Source organism: Toxotes jaculatrix, chromosome 12, assembly GCF_017976425.1.
Source record: "Toxotes jaculatrix isolate fToxJac2 chromosome 12, fToxJac2.pri, whole genome shotgun sequence".
Lineage (NCBI taxonomy): Eukaryota > Metazoa > Chordata > Actinopteri > Toxotidae > Toxotes > Toxotes jaculatrix.
The window spans coordinates 25,894,962-25,918,188 of record NC_054405.1 but is presented as its reverse complement, the minus strand read 5'-3'; the positions used below and the strand labels follow the sequence as shown (position 1 = coordinate 25,918,188).

The window sequence follows — 23,227 nt, the reverse complement described above, 5'->3', positions numbered from 1 at the left end:
GGGGGAGGGAGCAGAGGTACTTATATAACTTAGTTTTGTCCGTACCCATAAAACTCTCCAATGCTCTTTTCTAAAGTCCTTTTGCAGTCAAAAGTCGTATTTTGATGACAACTATACAATATATATAATGTTTATTTTATATATAGGCAGACAAAACTAGAAAAAGGCCTGTTAGACAAAGACAGTCTAAGAGGCTTTGGTAACCCACATAATTCTGATTTTACAAGTCAAAATGTTTTTCATAGGTCATTAAAGTCGGCTAATCGGATGTTGCTGGTGAAGTACCTGCTGTGATAAAAGTGAAAACTGAGTTAGATGTAAAAGTCTTCATGTGGCACTTCTGGAAATCTTCCCTTCACATCACTTCCCTTTACTGCTGCCACCTTGTGATCAAGTGAAATACAACTCAGTGATTGTGAACCTCATGATGATCATGGGTCAGCAGTAGAAATGAGGAAGCCTCTTGGCTTAGAGGCGAAATGTCTTCAGGTAACTACAACCAAGTCCAGCTGCCCTCGATTCAACTCTTGGATCAATAAGTAAGTCAACTTACCTAACTGTACCTGTTAGTTTAAAAGCGTTATGTTTGGACCTGGCTGTATTTAAAAGATGATGTCGTATCGTAATAAATCTCACACTCATATGAATAAGGACCACGTAAGCGCTTTTATTTTTAAGAATGTGTAGACTGACACCACAGGAAATCAGATTTACGTAAAATCAAAGTCGCATGCTATCGATTCTCCCTGAAGTACATTTTACTTCGGTATTTTGAAAGTGAGTGGCGGTGCCGCTGAGCTTGGCGCCTCCCACCAAAGTTGGCGCCATCTGCCCTCTCTTACGTCCGCAGGGAAGCTTTAACTAGCCAGTGACAGCGAGCAGGAGGCTCACTTCGGTTGTGTAAAACGAAAGTACACAGTCAACATGAGCGGAAGAGGCAAAGGAGGCAAGGGGCTCGGCAAAGGAGGCGCCAAGCGTCACCGTAAAGTTCTCCGTGATAACATCCAGGGAATCACCAAGCCCGCTATCCGCCGTCTGGCTCGCCGTGGCGGTGTCAAGCGTATCTCTGGTCTCATCTACGAGGAGACCCGCGGTGTGCTCAAGGTTTTCCTGGAGAATGTGATTCGTGACGCCGTCACCTACACCGAGCACGCTAAGAGGAAGACCGTCACCGCCATGGACGTGGTCTATGCTCTGAAGAGGCAGGGCCGCACTCTGTACGGCTTCGGAGGCTAAACACCTGATCCTCTCACATTCAAACCCAAAGGCTCTTTTAAGAGCCGCCCACCTCACCTGAAGAGCCTCATCCTTCATGTGATTGTTGAAAATTACTGAGATAGTATTAAAATTTTTCTGACTGTTATTACCGCGTTTATTAAAAAATGTGGCAACTGACAAGCGTCAGTGTAAAAGTTACTGTACATACTTTAAATTAAATATGTGCTGTCTATATATTTTATCGCATATAGTGTGCAGGTTATTTGTAGACCCTGATCGATATAAGATTTTAACCTTGCACACTGCCTTTGTATCACCGATGCAATTGAAATGCATCCAAATTTTACTTTTTCCTGCGGTCACTAATTTTTTCACTTCTCCAGCCTGTGGGGATGAAGCCAGGAAACTTTTGACACATTAACTATAAACTTTAGCTTTATAATGGCTGGTCGTAGTTCTGCTAGAGGGTAAAGGATGTGTTCCTCAAAACTGTTTCCACACCATTTTGCATATTTATTATTTATGTCATTAAACTTTCCCAATATTCCATTAAAACGCTCAAATGAAAAACACCAAAAAAAATAAACTGGTCCGTAATCCAACACGCACTCTTTCAAATGAAGATGTAGATGCATGTTGGGGGTGCAGTGCAATGGGCTGAGAAAGTCTATCGATAGATATGACTCTGGAGCAGAGTGTGACACAAGCCTGCACAAAGGTTTAACTTGTGTCAATCAAGAGCACACAGTTTGCCCAATCAACTGTCTGAACACTGAGATCAGTTAATTAAATGATTCAAGTCTGGTGTGCTGCTGCTCGGCTGGAACAAAAACCTGCAGCCACACGGCCAGTGTTTGGACACCTCTGCACTAACAAGACCGCGACACTGAACACGGCATTTTGGCCACAGACAGCGCTATTTCAAAAATGGAGTTTGGGAGAAAAAAAATCCAAAGGGCTAGGTCAAATAGTGTATAAGGTAATAGATTCCGACCTTAACCGTACATGTTGTTTTCACAACGACTAACCTCGCCTCATAACGAGGCCGTGACCTCCTATTTGTTCGGAGTTATATCTGCAAGTCCAGGCGGAACCTGTGCAGAGTTCAGCTCGGATTCGATCGAGGAGTAAGAGTAAGATTAGATCCGTTTTTGGTCAATGTGACTTTTTTCGGGTGCATTAATAGATGTGTTGTGTCAATAAGCAGTGCATGGCGCAGTATTGATTGTCTTTACAGCTGCTGGAACCAAGACAGACTGTGCTAGCCGAGGATGTCCACCTGATGTCTGATGAGGAAGACGGCATCGTTGATGGGGGGTTGTCTGGATGGATTGTGCGACCTCCGTCCTTTCGCAGCCAGGAGCTAACCGAGCTCTGCGCCACGCTGCAGTCGAGATTAGAGGCGAATCTGAAGTACAGAGCAACGCAGCACAGACGTCTGGCAAACGGACGGTGACCTACAGCTCCGAGGCGGCAAACAGACACTTCACGGAGCTGTAGCTGTACAATTTTGGGCTTCTCGTCAGCTTTGTTGTGTGGGCAGATCTCCTACGCTTTGTATATAGTTGTGTGTTGTGCTTGTGCTAATAAAGCTTTCTTTGAATGAATACATGTTCCTGGCAAATTTTCCTTTCCTCAGTAAATTCATTCATGTCCTTGATGATAATAATATAGTTCACACGATAACAATGATATAAATATAATAATAGCATATCATCTGAATATAAAACTTATTGGGGTTTACATTTGTAATGAACCTCCGTCCTGTTTCTGTGTGTGCTGTGTCTATAACCTCCGCCCCTCCCCCTCCTGCTCAGTCCGGACACACAGGCTACCACACTTCATGCAGTTCATCCACTCACGTGCGAATGGAACAAAAACAAAAAGAAGAAAAAAAAAATCGGCTCCGATCGTTCACTTCAAAGAGCCGTCTCTCTCTCTCTGTACATATGAATGAATGAATGAACGAATGGGTGGTACACATCAAAATATTGTCTGTCCATGGTGGGAATAATTGTGCACAGTGTTTTGGATCTGGTGTGTAACGTTTCCAGTCAGGTATTAAATCTGTCTGAACTGATCTGACCACGTTAGCGCTTCACAAGAAGCAAAGAATGGATGTAAACGGTTCTCGTGTTCACGGATACCACAGCTCCACATGAACTCGATGGTATGTTTAATCTGGAGCCATCTGCCTTTGTGCACTGGGCCAATAGCAGCAGCTAGCAGCAGGGCACAATAGCTACATTAAATGTTGAACTTCTGTTGTAAACCTACGACCAGAAGTTACTTATCATCGTATCATTTTTCCCATTCAGGATTTTTTTTAACCTACGTTTTATCACTTTGTATCACCAAAGGTTTGCTGTTGAAAATGCACAACCGATTCAATAAGACCGATAAGGCGGGTACTCGTGTGGCGCATGCGCAGTGTTTCTAGAAAGATAGCCAATCCTACAACAGCAACAGCACAGCTATATTTGCATCAAGGGTGTAGAAATATACCGTTCGCGAGTTCGTTCTCTATCTCATCTCGGAGAAATTTAACAACCATGCCTGACCCAGTGAAAGCACCGAAGAAGGGTTCCAAGAAAGCCGTGTCAAAGAGCGTCACCAAGACCGGCAAGAAGAAGAGAAAGACCAGGAAGGAGAGCTATGCTATCTATGTGTACAAGGTCCTGAAGCAGGTTCACCCTGACACTGGTATTTCCTCCAAGGCCATGAGCATCATGAATTCTTTCGTGAGCGACATCTTCGAGCGCATCGCCGGTGAAGCTTCTCGCCTGGCTCACTACAACAAGCGCTCCACCATCACCTCCAGGGAGATCCAGACCGCTGTCCGTCTCCTGCTGCCCGGTGAGCTGGCCAAGCACGCCGTGTCCGAGGGAACCAAGGCCGTGACCAAGTACACCAGCTCCAAATAAACTCTGTTTGCTTTCAACCAGACAAAGGCCCTTTTCAGGGCCACCCACTGTTTCATCAAAGAGCTGTATTCCGTTTTATAATTTTATTTTTTCTTATGCTCCAATGCAACTACAAGGCAATGCTTTCAGTGTAAGTAATACTTTTTAAAACCGTTTCACTTAATACTTTTTGGGTTGAATTCTTAAGGTTTATCATTATCACCAAAACTAATATGTTACAAAGAAGTTTAGTGTTTTTATATATATATATATATATATATATATATATATATATATATAAATGTGTGTGTGTGTATATTGACCATATGAGTATTTATATTGACTGAGTTAATACTGTAGGAATGTCTTTTGCACAAATATGATTAGGTTTATCTCTACAATAATTTGATTTTAATTTGTAACAAAATTATACATTTTAAGAATTAAAGCACAAGTTTAGTATTTAGACTTTCCAACATGCCTTCTCAAACAGACATTTATTTTATCTCTTGAGATGACAGACATGGCAAAATGGTAACAGAGTAGGTTTCACAGACTAATTTTTGTTGAGTATAATTAGAAGATTGATTTATAATGGTCACTGTTATGTGCCTGGATGGCCTTTGTGTGTTTTCTCTTTCTCCTCCCCTGCCCTGCTTCACAGTGCTCCAGGTGCAGATTCAAGTGATCTGGCCTGACCAATCAGCACGCGAGGCCAGCTGATAAAAGGAGGGCACAGCAATGGCTCTCTCTCTCTTTCTCCTCTGGTGGCATCAGGCAGTTGAGTAAGTGTGGTGGGTGATTGTGGACAGGTGAGTCTGAGGGACCCTGTACGTTTTGCAGCACGGAGAAATTTTTCTAGGGTTATTGGTTGGTGCCACCCCCCTGTATTTCGTGTTCTTTATCTTTTTTAGCTAGCTCAGCCAGGTCTTTCTCCCCCACCTTTTCTGTTTTGTAGCATTTAACAATCTATGTTTTCAAACCGTGATGATGCCACCTATGCTGACTCACTCAGTTCTTTGGATGCTTGTGTTACAGACCTGAAACCCCTAGCTTCCACCAACTAAGGTTGTAACAGTCACTACACAATATAATAAATATGTGAGGGTCAGGCCTCAACAATAATCTAACTTGCCTTTACATTATACCTTATACCTTACATTATACACACCTTTAAAAACCCTTGGTGCAACAGTTCATGGCAGTACAATAACGACAAAACTATCACAAAAACAAAAAACGGCTACAGCCAACATTAATAAAATAGAACATGAAGACACATTTAACAAAACAGCTACCAATAAAATCATTAAGTCCATGGTTTGGCCAAACTAATGAAGCAAACGAACATTTCCACTTTATTTTTCCAAATTAAACTAATTAAATGCCATGGTAATTTAAAAGAAGCAAATGAAGCCCCCATTCTGATAACATGTAAACATGCGAAATCCACAACAGTTACCATGGGGATCAATGGTTCCCATAACATTCTTGACAACATACAAGAAAAAAAAAATGCTCGTATGCTTCAGTGTGTTTCAAAATGTAGAGCAGCTTTTGTGCAGATTAAATCGTTTGTTCAACAATTCACGTGAATGTGAGCGTGAATAAATATGATTCCATGTTCTGAAATACTTCTCTAATTTTAATTCCGACAATCAATCCTAACTTTTCAGTTCAGTTTGTCTTCTGCTCTGTAGAAGCCGTTAAACAGCCGCTGTAAATGATTGGTTTACTTTGAATTTTCAAAGTCTTGTTCTCCAATAGTTGATCACCTGCCGCCCGCGCGCTCTCCCGACCTGCACCAATCAGCGCTGACATCGCTCTGGCAGTTACTATATTAAGTCGCTATCCGCACTTTAACTTCATACTTTCTTTTGTTGTTACAAAAGAGAAGACTGAGAAACTAACATGGCCAGAACGAAGCAAACTGCCCGTAAATCAACCGGAGGAAAAGCTCCCCGGAAGCAGCTAGCAACTAAAGCTGCCCGAAAAAGCGCCCCAGCCACCGGCGGTGTGAAGAAGCCTCATCGTTACAGGCCTGGTACCGTGGCTCTCAGAGAGATTCGTCGTTACCAGAAATCCACTGAGCTGCTGATCCGCAAGCTGCCTTTCCAGCGCCTGGTCAGAGAGATCGCCCAGGACTTCAAGACTGATCTGCGCTTCCAGAGTTCTGCTGTCATGGCTCTGCAGGAGGCCAGCGAGGCTTACTTGGTCGGCCTGTTCGAGGACACTAATTTGTGCGCCATCCATGCAAAGAGGGTCACCATCATGCCCAAAGACATCCAGCTCGCCCGCCGCATCCGCGGAGAGAGGGCTTAAGCTGATCTGATGTAGCCCCCACCTACTAAACAAAACGGCTCTTTTAAGAGCCACATCCATGATCTTAGAGAGAAATGTCCTTATATTTGTTTATTGTGATTTTATGTAGTTTAATCAATCCGCGATTAACATGAAAAAATGTTTAAGACTGTTTTTAATTATTTATGATTTATTATAGTGACTAATACTTAAAGAGTTGTGTGCAAATATATTTTATGTTACTGTAAAGTAGACACTTAAATGTGAGAAATTCGCAACAATCATCCCTAAGGAGGATAAAGTTTTTATGCTGTTGAACTTCAATGTAAAGAGTTTGTTAATTAGCTTCCTTTATTCATAAAATGATATAAACGGGTTTTTTTTTTTTTTTAAAAGGGACATTTTTGACGAGTTCACAAAAAATATTAAAAGCCACATAATTTTACAGCAAAGATAAAACTAATTATTTAAAAAATGAACAATTCATATATAATATGTTTTGTATGTGTATTTTGCATATATAGATAGATAGATAGATAGATAGATAGATAGATAGATAGATAGATAGATAGATAGATTTTACGTATTTTCATGTTCTTTATTTTCTTTTTTCCTACTATACACGTGCCAATGATTTTGAATACCCCGGTTAACCGTCCATGTTGCCTGTAAATGTATTTTTATAAAGCAGAAGAAAAAAATCAGAAAAAAGAAGCGTGACGTCTACTCTTTTCTGATTGGGCGATTGTACTTACGCTCTGTCTGACCAATGAGAGAGCAGCTGGCCAGGTATATAAGGCGGCTGTCGTTCTCCTTTACGCATTCTTTTTCTTGTAGAATCCCGAGAAAGAAAACTCACAACATGTCTGGACGTGGTAAAACCGGCGGCAAAGCCAGAGCTAAGGCTAAGACTCGCTCATCCCGCGCTGGGCTCCAGTTCCCAGTCGGCCGTGTTCACAGGCTTTTGAGAAAAGGAAACTACGCCGAGCGTGTCGGTGCCGGAGCTCCCGTGTACTTGGCCGCAGTGCTCGAGTATCTGACCGCTGAGATCCTCGAGCTGGCTGGCAACGCTGCCCGCGACAACAAGAAGACCAGGATCATCCCCCGTCACCTGCAGCTGGCTGTCCGCAACGACGAAGAGCTCAACAAGCTGCTCGGCGGAGTTACCATCGCTCAGGGAGGCGTGCTGCCAAACATCCAGGCCGTTCTTCTGCCAAAGAAGACCGAGAAACCCGCCAAGAAGTAAATCACAGGGTTTAACTCCCTTAACAAATAACGGCTCTTTTAAGAGCCACACACTTTCTTTTAAAGAGTTTTCCTTTATGTTTAATCTCAGCATCCAAAAAGTAGATATGGTAAGTTAGTAGTGTTACTGATGAAACTGTTGTCAGGAAGTAACAGATTACTCTCAATGGTTCAGCTTTGTTTTTCATGTTTAGGAGTGAATCCATGTTTAGTATGCGATTTTCACCTTTTTAATGTTATTAAACTAAGAGCAGTTGCACAAATATTTGTTGTCTTAGCTCAACTATGTTCAGATTATCAAACTAAGGCAAAGTGATAAAGCTCCATGTGGCTTCAGAGCTGTGAGATAACATCTAATATTAGTATTCAGCAGGTAATTCTAAGCAGCCTACACCTCAAATAAATTATGCCAACAGACAAATGGAAGCTCAATTTGCAAAATAAAAAAAAGACAAGTTTTTACTGGTCCAGAATTTCCTAATTCCAAAACCTTTCCTAGAAAGAGCAGTAATCTGTAATGAGCTGCTAAGAATAGAGAAAACAGGTTGGTCCTTGAGTGAAAATGTAGACATTTTTCTTTCTTATCATTTGAAACCCAGCAGTCTGTCACTGGAAACTTTCTTTTGTGTGTTATTCCAGTGTTTAACGTGAATTCAAAGCAACTGAAAGTTTTTATGCAGTGTGGCTGTATGTTACAGGTGTATTGTTCCATTCTAACAGCATTCTGTTTGAATACACAGAAATAAGTGCATATGACAGACATTTGAATTTATTATATTTACAGTAAATGATATATAAACAATCAGCAGTCTAACAAACATTATCTTGAAGTAAATATGCAGCACTGTAAAGTAAATAACAGAAGGGAAAAAAATCAATCACTTGCTGCACTTGATTTATAGTCCAATGAAGCCATTTAATTTTAATTACGTTTGGTTTTATTAGTAAAGTGATAACATTGCAAAAACAAGACAAGCTTATACAAATGTTAAGCAGATTTACTGATATTAAACACGTGCCATGGGTTTGATTATAGAAGCAAAGAAACAAGCAGGGTCACATTTTTTTTCTAGTGTTAAAGATGAAGGACAAAATTCACAGATCTCACTCTGTGCAGAAATCATATCTAAGATGAATCTAAAGCCCATTTGAAGTTTCAGATCACATACAGCCACCGAAGTCGCAAGTGCCGCAGTCGGCACAATCCATTTCGATGGGGCAGTCACCCAGGCATTCCAAGAGTTCAGCACAGAGTTCAGCACAGGCTTAAGCAGGAAAAACAAACGGGAAATTAACAGACACCAATACTGAGAGAACACACTCATTTAAGTTACGAATAAAGATATGGGAGAGTTGATGAGACACATTTATTAATATGTTTTTGCTGTGACCTGTGACCTTTCTCAGGTTCAGGTAAAATCATGACTCTCCCATCAGAATCAGAATATATATATATATATATATATATATATATATATATATATATATATAAGTCACAGACACTTACCCAAGCATGCATCACAACATTCACAGGATTCCTTCTTAGCCGAGTTTTGGGACTCCTTCTTAGGCTGAGGTTGAGGCTGAGGCTGCTTGGTGACTGGCGTGGAAGACATGATGCTTTCTAACATAGAGACCAGGGTGTACAATTCATAAATTGTGCATAAGCAAGGACAGCACTCACAGTTTGACATTATTATAGAGTCTGAAAGAGGAACAAGGTTGACGTGGTTGGATGAGTCAAACTATGTCTGTTTTTTTTCACTTTCTGTTTCTATCCAACTATCAGAGTTGGTTTCTTTTTAAGTGTGACCATGATCTTTTATTGAAGTCTTTTTGTATCCAAATCTGACAAATATAATCACAATCACCCCTAAGGAGGATAAAGTTTTTGTGCTGTTTCATAAAATAAAATTTCCAAAGGTTTGTGAGCAAACAGAGCAGGAAAACTGAGTCAAACCGAGAGAATCATTGTGCAGTTATGAGGATAACAGCAAACGTAAATATATGTACTGTGTATAACACTGATTTTTGTTTGTTACAAAATATATTTTGTGTTTGCAAAAATAATAATGTATGTGCTACCTCTCACTGTGTCTACCCTTCACTTACCTTTGATCGGTTTCTGCAGATATTCCAACTGCTCTGCTCCAATTTTAGGTCCCAAAACTTTTACTAAATATGTAAATAGGCCAGTAAATACATACTGCAAGTGAGTCGTGATCCTAAAAGAGTCTGACAGTTGTCTCACCTGTGTGTTTGTGTGATGGAGGTCTGAGTTGTTTGTGTTGTCACAGCTGATCAATCATCGTTTACCATCATTACCATCAGATCAAAGATACCTGCAGACAACAGAACACCTGAGGGGACAGACCAGACAGACTGGTCCATCCTGCACTCCTGTAACATCACTCAGCTAGTTCACATGTACGAAATGAAAAGCAACTCCTTCTCCAGTGCAAACATGTATGTAAAATATATACAACATAGAATAGAATAAACTAAGTTTTTGTAGAAAATATAAAAACTAAATAATAATAAAAAGAGAATTAAAAAAATATATAAAAGTGGAGGGGTAAGGTGCACCGTTCTGAGGGGCAGTGCATATGCAAGGAAGAATGGGTTATTGCACATTGGATAGATAGATTGCACAGTACAGATAACATGACCAAACGGAGGGTGAGGCCATGACAGGATCCATTTCCAAACCCATGTCATGCTCTGATCAACAAAACTGCAGGAAACTGTTGAAACCTTCTGTTGCTTTATTCACATGAATGTTGGTCAACATCCGTCACCATCAGTCAGTCTGACTTTGATTTCTCTGGCTAAAAATCATTATGGTTGTTACCTCCGTCAGTTTTCTAAAACATGATGGAGAGCGGTTGTACAGTAACTGTCACCTGAGACCCTGAACACAGGCACTGCCCGTTCATTAAATTAATTTAAAGAAAAACAAAGAATATCAAAGAATTTCAGACTCTCAGCTGAATTTTTACGTCCAGCTACAAAAAAAAAATGGACGGATGATGTTTGGCACCGCCCAGCGAAAGTGGCGCCATCTGTCCTCTCTTACGTCCGTAGACCAGCCTCAAATACCGAGTGCCTGCTGAACTGCTCCAATTTCGTTTTGGTTTAGAGAAAGAGAAAGTCAACATGAGTGGAAGAGGCAAAGGAGGCAAGGGGCTCGGCAAAGGAGGCGCCAAGCGTCACCGTAAAGTTCTCCGTGATAACATCCAGGGAATCACCAAGCCCGCTATCCGCCGTCTGGCTCGCCGTGGCGGTGTCAAGCGTATCTCCGGTCTCATCTACGAGGAGACCCGCGGTGTGCTCAAGGTTTTCCTGGAGAATGTGATTCGTGACGCCGTCACCTACACCGAGCACGCTAAGAGGAAGACCGTCACCGCCATGGACGTGGTCTATGCTCTGAAGAGGCAGGGCCGCACTCTGTACGGCTTCGGAGGCTAAACAGCTGATCCTCTCACATTCAAACCCAAAGGCTCTTTTAAGAGCCGCCCACCTCACCTGAAGAGCCTCATCCTTCATGTTACTGTTAAGCATTTTTCTTTTTTTAATTGATGTTCATTAGGAATCTTATGGCTTATATTATACATCTGTGGGCACAAACTACATTAGATTTTTCAGACTGTAACCCAGTTTATAGCGTCAGTGCATTATGGTTAAACCTTCATGTTTAAAGCCCCATTTTATTTACTTGGGATATTCCTACTAATACTGAAATGTGTTGTCGTTTGAAAAGCCCCCATGTTCTTATGCAGAAAAAGTGTTAAACCAACCAGCATATGTTTGAACAGTGGTCAAAACACAACTGATGGTCCCAAACACATTAAGAAGGCAAGAAATTCAATAAATTAACACTTGACGAGGCACAGCTGTTAACTGAAAACCATTCCAGGTGAACACCTCATGAAACTGAGAGACTCAAGAATGTGCAGAGCTATCATCCAAGCAAAAGGTGGCTACATCGAACAATCTAAAATATAAAACATTCTGGTTGGTTTAACACTTTTTTGTTAACTACATAATTCCATGTGTTCCTTCATAGTTTTGTCTTAAGTATGAATCTACAACGTAGAAAGTAATAAAAAATAAAGAAAAACCCCTGAATGAGAAAGTGTGTCCAAGCTTCTGACTGGTACTGTATATACAATCTGAACAAATAATGTGCAAAATCCATACATTAAGATAAAATGTGATGTAGTGCGAATGAATGAATATAAAAGTTTGGTATAAAGATTTTTTTTTTTACTTAATTTTTAAAGAAATCTTCTAATAAGATAATTTAATAGAAGTACATGTATGTTATATATCAGTTGCAGACATGAAAAATCTAAAATATACTAACTGCATAATTCATGTAGTATTGAGTAGGAGGATTACAACCAACAATGTATAACTATACATCCTGCTGCTTTGTACCAGACTTTGGAACTTTTAAATTGTTTACTGAGCTTTAATTGTCCTGCATGCCCATTTTCATTTCATGTTGTGAACACTGCTGAAACTGTGAATTGGGGATGAATGAAGTATCTAATTATCTAATTATCTATGGGAGTTAACACAGGTGCTTATCTGGCACATGCGCAGTCGGTTAAAATTTCAGCCAATCCTATGCGAGCAACAGCACAGTTGTATTTGCTTGAAGCGCGTACAAATAGACCGTCGCAAAGCGCTTCCGCTTATCCGCTGAAGAAAACGCTGAGGGAACAGCCATGCCTGATCCAGTGAAAGCACCGAAGAAGGGCTCTAAGAAAGCCGTCTCAAAGAGCGTCACCAAGAGCGGCAAGAAGAAGAGAAAGACCAGGAAGGAGAGCTATGCTATCTATGTGTACAAGGTCCTGAAGCAGGTTCACCCTGACACTGGTATTTCCTCCAAGGCCATGCAGATCATGAACTCTTTTGTTGGTGATATCTTCGAGCGCATCGCCGGTGAGTCTTCTCGCCTCGCTCACTACAACAAGCGCTCCACCATCACCTCCAGAGAGATCCAGACCGCTGTCCGTCTCCTGCTGCCCGGTGAGCTGGCCAAGCACGCCGTGTCCGAGGGAACCAAGGCCGTGACCAAGTACACCAGCTCCAAGTAAACTTTGTGTACTCTTAACAAGACAAAGGTCCTTCTCAGGGCCACCCACTGCTTCATCTAAGAGCTGCATTCTTCGTTTTTATATTCATATTCTCTGGTGTCATTAATGAGCGTGTAGTTTTTACGTTTAAAGCGTTTAGTATAGTCAAGTACACGTCAAGTAACTGTTATTCCATGTACTTCTATACCATTTCACGAATAGAAGACATTTAAAGAATATATTTATGATTAAAGTGACAACATGAGAGTTAAATACTTAGTGCGACTCTTCAAAAGATCCTATTTCCAAGTTTTACTTTTTTGGGGGGTTATCTTCTTCTACTAATCTTTCATATTTAAAAAATTAGTGTGTGACTTAGTGAGAAGTCTCGTTAAGGGTAGCAAATCTAACCCTTACATTAGATCCTGTCCTGAAATTCAGACAGGACAGGATTGGGGTTGATTTCACTGGATGACACTGGGTCGTGTTATTGCACAGTAGTAGATTTGACGTGTAATAGGAAAACAGCCTTTCTGTGTCCATTTGGTGGTTGTCTTTTCATGCTGTCTCACAGAATTCCTTTGAAACAGAACTTTGGCTTTATATGAGAACAGACACTGCTCTCTGACCGGTGTAGTCCAGCATATTAAATACACTGGATTAAGACTGTGGGAGTTTTATTAGTTTGTTTAGAAATAAGAAAACCTCTGACAGACATATAGACAGAAATAATGTCAGTTCAAATTTCATGTACTGTTATGTAATCTTGTCAGAATAATAATCCATTAAAACTAATGCTGGTTAAAACAGTGCTAATAATGGTATTGTTTGATCTGCGCAGCGACCAGCCACACACACACAGACACACACGCACGTGTTTGGTTTAACTGACGCAGCCCCCTCCCTATCCAGAATCTCTTCTAATGAAGTAAGCTATGGTTGCTTGAATTGAGTTGCTTGAATTTATTAATAATTTATTTATTCTTTATTTTAATTCTGTACAGTATTTCACAAAACCGAATAAACTAAACAGACAATTCCGTATGAATCTGCCAAAGAGCAGGGGCCGCTATCACGTCTGCTCTTTTCTGATTGGGCGATCGTACTTACGCTCTGTCTGACCAATGAGAGAGCAGCCGGGCAGTTGTATATAAGGCGGCTGTCGTTCTGCTTTACTCATTTTTTTCTTGTGAAATCCCGAGAAAGAAAACTGACAACATGTCTGGACGTGGTAAAACCGGTGGCAAAGCCAGAGCTAAGGCTAAGACTCGTTCATCCCGCGCTGGGCTCCAGTTTCCCGTTGGCCGTGTTCACAGGCTTTTGAGAAAAGGAAACTACGCCGAGCGTGTCGGTGCCGGAGCTCCCGTGTACTTGGCCGCAGTGCTCGAGTACCTGACCGCTGAGATCCTCGAGCTGGCTGGCAACGCTGCCCGCGACAACAAGAAAACCAGGATCATCCCCCGTCACCTGCAGCTGGCTGTCCGCAACGACGAAGAGCTCAACAAACTGCTCGGCGGAGTTACCATCGCTCAGGGAGGCGTGCTGCCAAACATCCAGGCCGTTCTTCTGCCAAAGAAGACCGAGAAACCCGCCAAGAAGTAAATCACAGGCTTCGGTTTTCTTCACAAACAACAACGGCTCTTTTAAGAGCCACACACTTTCTCTTAAAGAGTTTTCCTTTTTGTTAATTACAGTATCCGGAAATTACGTACGGTAAGCTAATAGTGTGTTACTTACTGTTTTTAGCTGAAACTGTTATTAACAGAATAACACAAACCAGTTTGTGGCTCAGCTTTATTTTTCATATTGAAAATTTTAAACAATATTAAGTATGTTTAGTACCTGATTTTCAACATATGTATGTTACAGTTCGTGTTAAAAGTGACAAAAGTTCCTTGTCAGAGCTGTGAGATATAGTGATGGCTGTTCGAGGCTTTGATGAAGCTTCATTTATTGGTTCATGGATTGTTTGGGATTTGATTCGCCATGCACATTCTTTTTCGACTTGTTCGAAAGTAAAAGTGCTCACGTTGTGCCATTTTTTAATCACTTTATTGATCCTCCTGGGGAACTGACTCTTTGCATTTTACCAGCACCAAGTGAACGAGACATACACACAAGCATGCACGTGGACTAGAGACGCTGGGGCAGGGGGCTGCCCAGTGAGGCGCCCGGGGAGCTGGGGTGAGCGTCTCCTTTACCGTATCCATTTTCTTGTGCTTGGTCGAGGGATCGAACCCCCCACCCTCCGATCTCAGGCCGGTCCAAAGCCATACTCTCAACAAATTTTGATAAAAAAAATGTTGATTTATGCCTCTGCCTATGTCACTGCTCACAAGCAACTATACAATACCTCAGGCTCAGCTGAAGTTGGCTCAGGGTCCATGTTGATGTTACATGTCGTTTCTTCTTGCCGGAATCAGACCAGTCCACCAGCTCGTGCTGCTACCAAATGCGCGCTCTGCCATCATTAGAGGTAACAGAGCCACCTGATTCAACGAAATCAGTCTATTTTTTCCATGCAAGATTTTGAGGAAATCATGTTCGTAACATGTAACGAGTAACTGCATAAATTGTAGAAATGTAGTGGAGTAGAAAGCACAGATAACTGCTGCAAAATGTAATAGAGTACAATCAAAAGTATGCATTATTTTTACTCAAGTACAGTAACGAAGTACAAATACTTTGTTACTTTCCACCACTGTTGTCAGGTCAGTTTACATCCACAGGTCAAGCCCATGGCGATCATCAGGAGCGCCCTCTGCTGGAGCATCAGGTGAACTGAACACCTGACGGGTCAGTTCATTGTCAGGTAGTGGTGGAGGAAGTACTGAAGATTAGTACTTACGTAAAAGTACAAATATCCCGCAAAACATTTACTCAAGTGAAAGTGGAAGTACTACATCAAGAAAGTAAAAATACTAAGTATAAAAACACAAAAAAGAGCCCTTTCGAGCCCAGAATATCGAGTATTGATAAGCTTTTGGCTATACCAACAACTACTAACACAACATTGTGCTTTCCTGATAATCACAGTACCTAAGTACTATATATAATTTTTATTAAACTAATACTGATGTACACTTTTGGTGGAAAAATCCAAAACGGTATGTACAAAATAAAACCAAACCAATTCAACATACATTTGCTATGTGACGTGTAGATGATTTATGATTGAATAATAATAATATGAAAGTGTTCCACAACACATTTGGTTACAGTCTGAGCTAACTGGTGTTAGTGTGTATAGCCACAACCATAGAGTTCGTATCAATAAAAGAGACAAGTGATAAACAATCACATGAAGGATGAGGCTCTTCAGGTGAGGTGGGCGGCTCTTAAAAGAGCCTTTGGGTTTGAATGTGAGAGGATCAGCTGTTTAGCCTCCGAAGCCGTACAGAGTGCGGCCCTGCCTCTTCAGAGCATAGACCACGTCCATGGCGGTGACGGTCTTCCTCTTAGCGTGCTCGGTGTAGGTGACGGCGTCACGAATCACATTCTCCAGGAAAACCTTGAGCACACCGCGGGTCTCCTCGTAGATGAGACCGGAGATACGCTTGACACCGCCACGGCGAGCCAGACGGCGGATAGCGGGCTTGGTGATTCCCTGGATGTTATCACGGAGAACTTTACGGTGACGCTTGGCGCCTCCTTTGCCGAGTCCCTTGCCTCCTTTACCTCTTCCACTCATGTTGACTACTGTATTTTCTAAGCAGAGAAGATACTAGAGAAACTCTGCAGGTACTCTGTATTTGAGGCTGGTCTGCGGACGTAAGAGAGGACAGATGGCGCCAGTTTCGCTGGGCGGTATCAAACAGCAGCAACGTGAAAAATCAACTGGAAGACAGATACTGAACTAAGCATGTTAGTAAGCATATGTAAGTTATGTTACAGCAGCATCATCATCAGTAATAGAATAGGGACAGTGGTAGGTACATGTACATACAGGCACAATATATAAAGTGCCAATAAGAGTGGCAGTGGATACTGTATATGTGCATATAAGACAGTAATTAAACCAGTTTGACGTAAGGAGAAATGACCAGTGTGATAAGCAGTGTTCAGCGGAGCTGAATGAGTAAGCTCCTTGTCCATCCTGCGTCCTCGACGGGTCAAAGCTCACTCTATTAATACATTACGTACATAAACTAAATGTAGTATATAACCATTAACGTGAGAAATAGAGCTAAGTTACTGTACGGTTGCTCTTGATATATGAAAAACAAAAGCTGTTCACCTCATTCTTCTTCCCTGGTAACTCAAATTACGGCTTTAACTAAAATGAGTAACACTACTGACATTCCATACATACTTTTAGCGAATCAGAAAGGAAAGCTCTCTAAGAGAAAGTGTGTGGCTCTTAAAAGAGCCGTTGTGGTTTGTAAAGTAAACTGAATCCTGCGATTTACTTCTTGGCGGGTTTCTCAGTCTTCTTGGGCAGAAGAACGGCCTGGATGTTTGGCAGCACACCTCCCTGAGCGATGGTAACTCCGCCGAGCAGTTTGTTGAGCTCTTCGTCGTTGCGGACAGCCAGCTGCAGGTGACGGGGGATGATCCTGGTCTTCTTGTTGTCGCGGGCAGCGTTGCCAGCCAGCTCGAGGATCTCAGCGGTCAGATACTCCAGCACTGCGGCCAAGTACACGGGAGCTCCGGCACCGACACGCTCGGCGTAGTTGCCCTTCCTCAAATGCCTGTGAACACGACCGACTGGGAACTGGAGCCCAGCGCGGGATGAACGAGTCTTAGCCTTAGCGCGAGCCTTGCCGCCGGTTTTGCCACGTCCAGACATATTTTCAATTTTCTTCCCTGTGTTTCAGCAAGAAAAAATAATGAGTGCGACAGAACGACGACCGGCCTTGTATACCTGCCCAGCTGCTCTCTCATTGGTCAGACAGAGCGTAAGTACAGTCGCCCAATCAGAAAAGAGTAGACGCCACGAACGCTTTTGCTCTGCTTCTCTGTGCGTGCTCTACCGTGTTTTAACAAACTCGCTCAATCAACCATCCCACAAATAAAACACTTTACACGCGTTGTTCCCTGTGACAGGCCCGAGACTCGTACTAAGCTCGCAGGCAGCGTAACGTGATGTACAGGAGTTGCTCTGCCTGTTTGCCTCATGAATCAAAGCAACTGTAGCGACTTCGCAGTCCTAAGAGTCGCTGAGAGACAGAAGGATGTCTCTCAGGATATTGTCTGACGCGCTACAAAAAAGTCCTTCGAGACTTCGAACCTAAATTAAACACTTTATCAACAAACAAAAGATAGTCAACTTACGATAACGTGCTCTAAAATATGACCAAAATAATCTCAGTGATCAAAGAGAATTAGCGGTCAACAAAAAATACGACGCCCAGCCCTCTCTCTCGCTCTCTCTCTCGCTCTCTCTCGCTCTCAAACAAAAAAGACCAACAGGTGATATCAATTAGTCCTGATCTTCACAGTATTTTCTGTAGATCTCCTCAGGTAAATAAGTTCAGGTGTGCCAGCGTGTCTGCACAAAAGCACCAGTTTTAATGGATCATTTTGATAAGAGCACATAACAGTACGTGATATTTGAACTGGTATTTTGTTTTTATTATTTCTGCCTGTGTGCCTGCAGAAAATGACATTAGCTACACTAGTAATACTAATAATATCTGTGTGTGTGTGTCTGTGTGTCTGTGTCTGTGTGTCTGTGTCTGTGTGTCTGTCTCTGCAGCACAGACATGACTACGATGATGCAGCTGGCAAAGTTTCGTAAACTGGCCAATTAAACAGTTACAGATATAAATGACAAACAGCTCATTCAACCTCACTTAAGCGAGGTCTACATTTTTAAATACAACAGTTCTTATGTTTGGCTGAAGTTTCTCATTTAACTGATTATTTCGTTTAATAACTTTTCAGGCTGAATCTGTTTTACATGATATCATTTGTTGTAATAAGTTATGTTATCAGACTAACAGGATTTAACCGCTGGTCGAAGCTCCGAAGCAGAAGGTGGCGCTGATGAACCTAAACATACTCTCTGCTCTTACAAAAAGAAGAAGAAGACGACAGAAGAGAAACATGCTAAATAATCTTGGCTATTCTTCTAGTTATCTGTCAATGTCCCGGTGATCAAATGCTTCTGCGCCATGTCGCCACGGTGAGTCGTAAAACGGTTTTCATCTGATTCTTGCCCGAAGTCTCGTCTTTATGTTAATTTGTACTTCGCTCGCCGAAGCTAATGGGTGTGGTCTGCTCGGTAACGTTAGCGACGTTAGCAAAACATAACGAAGGCTTCACGCGTAAAAGATAAACACGTAGAGGAATTAGAAAGTAAATTGCTCGGCCGATGTTTGTGAAAGTCAGGGACCTTGTGATGTCCGTCCGCTGACATTTTCACTGACGTTTTCACTGACGTTTGTTTTTAGCTCAGTTAATGTTTCTACTGGAAGATCCATAAGTGATGTTCATGTACCAAACTCCATTTAGAAATCAGGTAATTTTAAGTGTCCACGAATATACCAACGTCAAAAGTTGGAGTGAGGTAATTGCTATGAATCAACCAGAGATTCTCTTAAATTCGGCATGCACAGCAACTCTCGTTTAAAACGATTTGCAACTGTGCAGTGCAGGAAAGTAGCTAGTACTTTTGCTCATCTACTTAAACCCGATGTTTGAGGTACTTCAACTGAGCAGTTATTTTAAAGCTTTACTTATTCAGCTGATTGTGATAAATAATACAAAATATAATCTACAAATACATTTTAATGTTTTATTGTAGATCCAATTGAAATTACCCCTACCTTTACCAGCTTCGTTATTAAAGTGATGTACACATGAATGCATTCATATATATCACTGTGGAACACATTATAAATAATCTTATTTTTAGTATTTAAGTAAATTTTCATGATAAATCTTGCTAACATACAACTCCACTGCTAATAAATAATAAAAACTTTGAGGCTTAGACATTTTGGATTTCATGTAAATATGGAAGTTTCCTCAAAAAAGGCTTTAGAAAGTCTTACATTTAATTTTCAGAAGTTTGTTGTTGTTGTTGTTTTCAAAGCTAAAACCAGCACATTTGTTTCTAAAATGACTGAAACTATACATTGATTCTCAAAATCGTTGCAGAATATATTTAGTTCAATGGATTATTCAATAAAACCAGAATCAGTTGTTTTTAATTCATCCATCCATTTTCTGATTCTTATTTGAGTTTTGGTAGCATTAAGTTTATTAATCATGTTGTTAGGAATTAGTTGTACTCTGCTGGAGATGTGATATAAAAACAGATTGTAGTTTATATCGTCCTTACTGGTTTTCCAGGTTTGGATGCTCTGATGGTGAAACAGGTTTTAAATGAGGTTTTGTGTGGTCACCATCTCAGATCACTCAGATATGAACTTCTAATACTTTGAAATTAGAACAGAACATTGGTCCCATTATAAAATGTACATTTTGGAGCAGTGACTGATTGATGCAGATAAGCTGACGGACAGACTGTGCAGCTCTAACTCCACATGACTTCTCTTCTTCTCTTCCAGTCTAATATGGATGAAGTGAACGTGGTGTCTCTTGCTGTTGGGAGCTGTGTGGACACCCTCTGCCTGCTGTTGGACGTGGTCATCAGGACGTTCAGCTGGCTGCTTCGCTTCCTGTCCGACATGGGCGTTTCCCTCCACAGCATGCTGGTCTCCCTGAGCAGCTCCACTTTGGTTGAATACTGGAACTTTGCTCTTTTCTCCTTCCTGGCCGCCACTGAGGCCGTCTCCAGCGCCGCCCACGGAGCCCTGCACGCTGTGGAGGGCTGGCTGCAGACGCTGGGAGGAGTGTTGGAGAGTTTCAAGATGGTCGGACACCTCTTTTGTCACGTGGCGTGGCGAACCAAGGACATGCTGCACCGCGGGTTCATTTCAGGCAGCTGCATCCTGCGACAGACATGCGAAGGCGTCCTCATCGCACTAAGCCTCGTTCTCTATTTTGTCAACACGGTGGTCAACATCGTCCTCATCTGCACACAGAACTGTCTCTCTGCGTTGGCGGGTGTCTGGGAGGCGGTGGCGGTCCCAGTCCACAAAGTCGTGGAGCTGGCTCTGACCCTGCTGACCTTCCTGTACAGCTGTCTCATTGGCGCCTCCATGCTGCTGTGGACGCCCTGCCAGCTGCTGCTGGACTTCCTGGGAGCACTGGGACGTGTCTTCATCACTGTTTTCATGGTTGACGCACACGGCCTGCTTGTCACAGCGGCCGTCATTTTTCTGGTTTTGCTGATATTGAACCCAAAGCTTCCTGTCCTCGCTGGACAGCTGAGCCTCCGTTTGGTCAATGCTCTGCCGGGAGCTCGCCGTGTGCAGACGACCGTTCGCAGGCTGTACGCCGTGATGCTGAGACCAGCTCTGGTCTATCAGACGGTCCACACCAGGACAGCACAGGACACGAGCAGAACGAGGCTCCTGAACACAGATGCGGGTGGTTTAATCGCCGAGGCTGACCTGCAGCCAGCGAATGGCCTGAGCCAGCCGGACTCGGTGCAGCTTCACGCTCAGCAGGAAGGAGAGCCAGCGAGCGGCGGCAGCAGCAGGACGAATACGTCCCGATCGAACTCGGCCGCGGAGGATGGCGAGCTGCTCAGCCTGCTGAAGGAGCAGGAGGAGAGGAAGAAGTGTGTCATCTGTCAGGATTTGAGCAAGACGGTTCTGCTGCTTCCCTGCCGTCACCTCTGCCTCTGCCGGCACTGCGCCGACATCCTGACACAACGCCGACCCGCCCAGCAGCGCTGCTGTCCGCTCTGTCGACAGCACATCACAGAGACCCTGGACGTCTTCCTCTGACGTGTGACAGACAAGAACTGTGGCGACGTGAACAAAAGGCCGCGGCTACAAACGGCTGCACACGAGAGGAATGTGGCTCTGTGGTGGGTTTTTTTCTGACCTTAGAGCTGCAACAAGACAATCGAGCAATCAATTAGTTGACTGACAGGAAAATAATCAGCAACTATTTAGACAACTGATAAATCGTTTTGAGTCAAATTCCTCTGGTTTCTAGTTGTTTCAGCTTCAGTGTCCACAGCACGAAACGTTTCCTTGGTGAAGCTTCTTCATTGGGAGCTTTGTTTTTATATCATTTAAATTAATAATAAATGCACTGATCAGTTAATGAAGCAGTTTCTGAAAGTTGGAGGCAACTATTGTGAAACAGTTATGAAAAATATCTGTGCCAAACAGTTGACTGACAGTGGTGAAATAAACAGGCTTCTCACTGTGATCACTTCATTTCACATGTCCATCAAACCGTGTGTGGATAAAATAATGTGAGGAAAAACTGGAAACGTTTTCAGATATGAGTGTTTGTTTTGTTTTTTTTTTTTACCATTATCAGTGTAACTCATCAAACCAGTCAGTGTAAGTGCAGCTTGTTATTTTAACATTGATCAGCAGTTCACAAACAGTCTGAGCTTCAGATCCTCCTGAATATCTGGGATATTTTAAAAGTCTTCTCTGGGTGGTGAGTTGAAAATCCTTGATCCTTCTGAGACAAAATAAGAAACTTGATATTTTATTCTGGATTTATGAAACTGACAGTTTTTTTTTTTCATTTCAGAAACAGTTTGCAGTTTACATCTTTCATCTTTTTGTTTCTAAATGAATTTCCAGTTGCACTATCTGTATCTTACACAGCCAGTGTTCTCGTCTTAGCAGAAGCACAAATACTGAACTTTATTTTTTCACAATGGTTTTTAATCTTCAAACTTGAATATATATTTATTTGATGAAATGCCAAACCAACGGAGAAGCTCTTAAATCTTAAAGTGTGGAAGTGAATTTTATTAGTTAAACTCAGCGGCTGCCGACTTTTTCCACTGGATTCAAACACGTGACGTTTTGTGCCAAAGACTTAAAGTTGCAGTGGTTTTTGTACCTTTGTAAAAAAAAAAGAATGCTTTTTCACAGGAGGTTTTACAAACACACATTAAAACATTAAATAGCTCTAATGTGGAAATGGACACGTTTGTCACGTATGAATTCTTTAAGGGGAAAGTTTGACATAAACACTGCAGGTGAGGTTTCAGGCAGGTGACAGGACATTAGTGATAAATTACAGTAAAAATCATTTTGCTGCTGAGTTATACACACGTGTCGGATTAAGTGGATTTGTATAAAAAGTTATCTGGCCGAGTGATCAGGGGACGAAGAGGAGCTGTGAGACAGTGAGCGGCAGCAGACGAGGTTTCTGGGACATTTCTGGATGAGACACCTTCACTCTGATTCGGCTTCTCAGAAACACTTGAGTTTTCGCGTCGTCCTTCGTCACGAACAGTTGTTCATGGTGACGCTGTGTCACGGTTTGTTGGGTTTCCTCTCTCTGTGACAAACAAGCTGCAACGAGAGCTCTGTCAGCATCACTACGACACGGTGCCAAGTCAGGCCTCCGGTTCAACTGTTTGTTTGTTGTAGTTTCTTACCCAGTGAAACCAGATACAAACCAACAGCTCCCGTTAAATTA

The 23,227-nt window shown here is 42.2% G+C and overlaps 8 protein-coding genes across 8 annotated transcripts; 6 read left to right on the top strand and 2 right to left on the bottom strand.

Moving 5' to 3' along the window:
- Positions 1-909: 909 nt before the first annotated feature.
- Positions 910-11,710, top strand: LOC121190306. The gene is made up of 7 exons (XM_041050934.1): positions 910-1,233; positions 2,456-2,670; positions 3,758-4,123; positions 4,899-4,906; positions 6,025-6,361; positions 8,855-8,865; positions 10,819-11,710. Exons 1-7 carry the CDS (start codon positions 925-927, stop codon positions 11,133-11,135), a joined length of 1,563 nt encoding a protein of 520 aa, XP_040906868.1. The 5' UTR covers positions 910-924; the 3' UTR covers positions 11,136-11,710.
- On the top strand, positions 3,763-4,336 carry LOC121190189 (histone H2B 1/2-like). Its single transcript, XM_041050730.1, has one exon. It carries the CDS (start codon positions 3,771-3,773, stop codon positions 4,140-4,142), a length of 372 nt encoding a protein of 123 aa, XP_040906664.1. The 5' UTR covers positions 3,763-3,770; the 3' UTR covers positions 4,143-4,336.
- LOC121190185 (histone H2A-like) lies at positions 7,270-9,099 on the top strand. The gene has a single exon (XM_041050727.1). It carries the CDS (start codon positions 7,285-7,287, stop codon positions 7,666-7,668), a length of 384 nt encoding a protein of 127 aa, XP_040906661.1. The 5' UTR covers positions 7,270-7,284; the 3' UTR covers positions 7,669-9,099.
- Positions 11,711-12,376: 666 nt separating the features above from the next.
- Positions 12,377-13,546, top strand: LOC121190188 (histone H2B 1/2-like). Its single transcript, XM_041050729.1, has one exon. It carries the CDS (start codon positions 12,401-12,403, stop codon positions 12,770-12,772), a length of 372 nt encoding a protein of 123 aa, XP_040906663.1. The 5' UTR covers positions 12,377-12,400; the 3' UTR covers positions 12,773-13,546.
- Positions 13,547-13,951: 405 nt separating this feature from the next.
- Positions 13,952-15,079, top strand: LOC121190186 (histone H2A-like). The gene has a single exon (XM_041050728.1). It carries the CDS (start codon positions 13,970-13,972, stop codon positions 14,351-14,353), a length of 384 nt encoding a protein of 127 aa, XP_040906662.1. The 5' UTR covers positions 13,952-13,969; the 3' UTR covers positions 14,354-15,079.
- An 816-nt stretch (positions 15,080-15,895) lies between these two features.
- Positions 15,896-16,449, bottom strand: LOC121190190 (histone H4). The gene has a single exon (XM_041050731.1). It carries the CDS (start codon positions 16,440-16,442, stop codon positions 16,131-16,133), a length of 312 nt encoding a protein of 103 aa, XP_040906665.1. The 5' UTR covers positions 16,443-16,449; the 3' UTR covers positions 15,896-16,130.
- Positions 16,450-16,471: 22 nt separating this feature from the next.
- On the bottom strand, positions 16,472-17,555 carry LOC121190184 (histone H2A-like). The gene is made up of 2 exons (XM_041050726.1): positions 17,064-17,555; positions 16,472-16,588 (listed from the first exon to the last, which is right to left on the bottom strand). The coding sequence occupies exon 1, from the start codon at positions 17,538-17,540 to the stop codon at positions 17,157-17,159; it is 384 nt and encodes a 127-aa protein (XP_040906660.1). The 5' UTR covers positions 17,541-17,555; the 3' UTR covers positions 16,472-16,588; positions 17,064-17,156.
- A 1,189-nt stretch (positions 17,556-18,744) lies between these two features.
- LOC121191204 (E3 ubiquitin-protein ligase RNF26-like) lies at positions 18,745-22,721 on the top strand. The gene is made up of 2 exons (XM_041052332.1): positions 18,745-18,878; positions 20,269-22,721. Exons 1-2 carry the CDS (start codon positions 18,855-18,857, stop codon positions 21,553-21,555), a joined length of 1,311 nt encoding a protein of 436 aa, XP_040908266.1. The 5' UTR covers positions 18,745-18,854; the 3' UTR covers positions 21,556-22,721.
- The last annotated feature ends 506 nt before the right edge of the window (positions 22,722-23,227 follow it).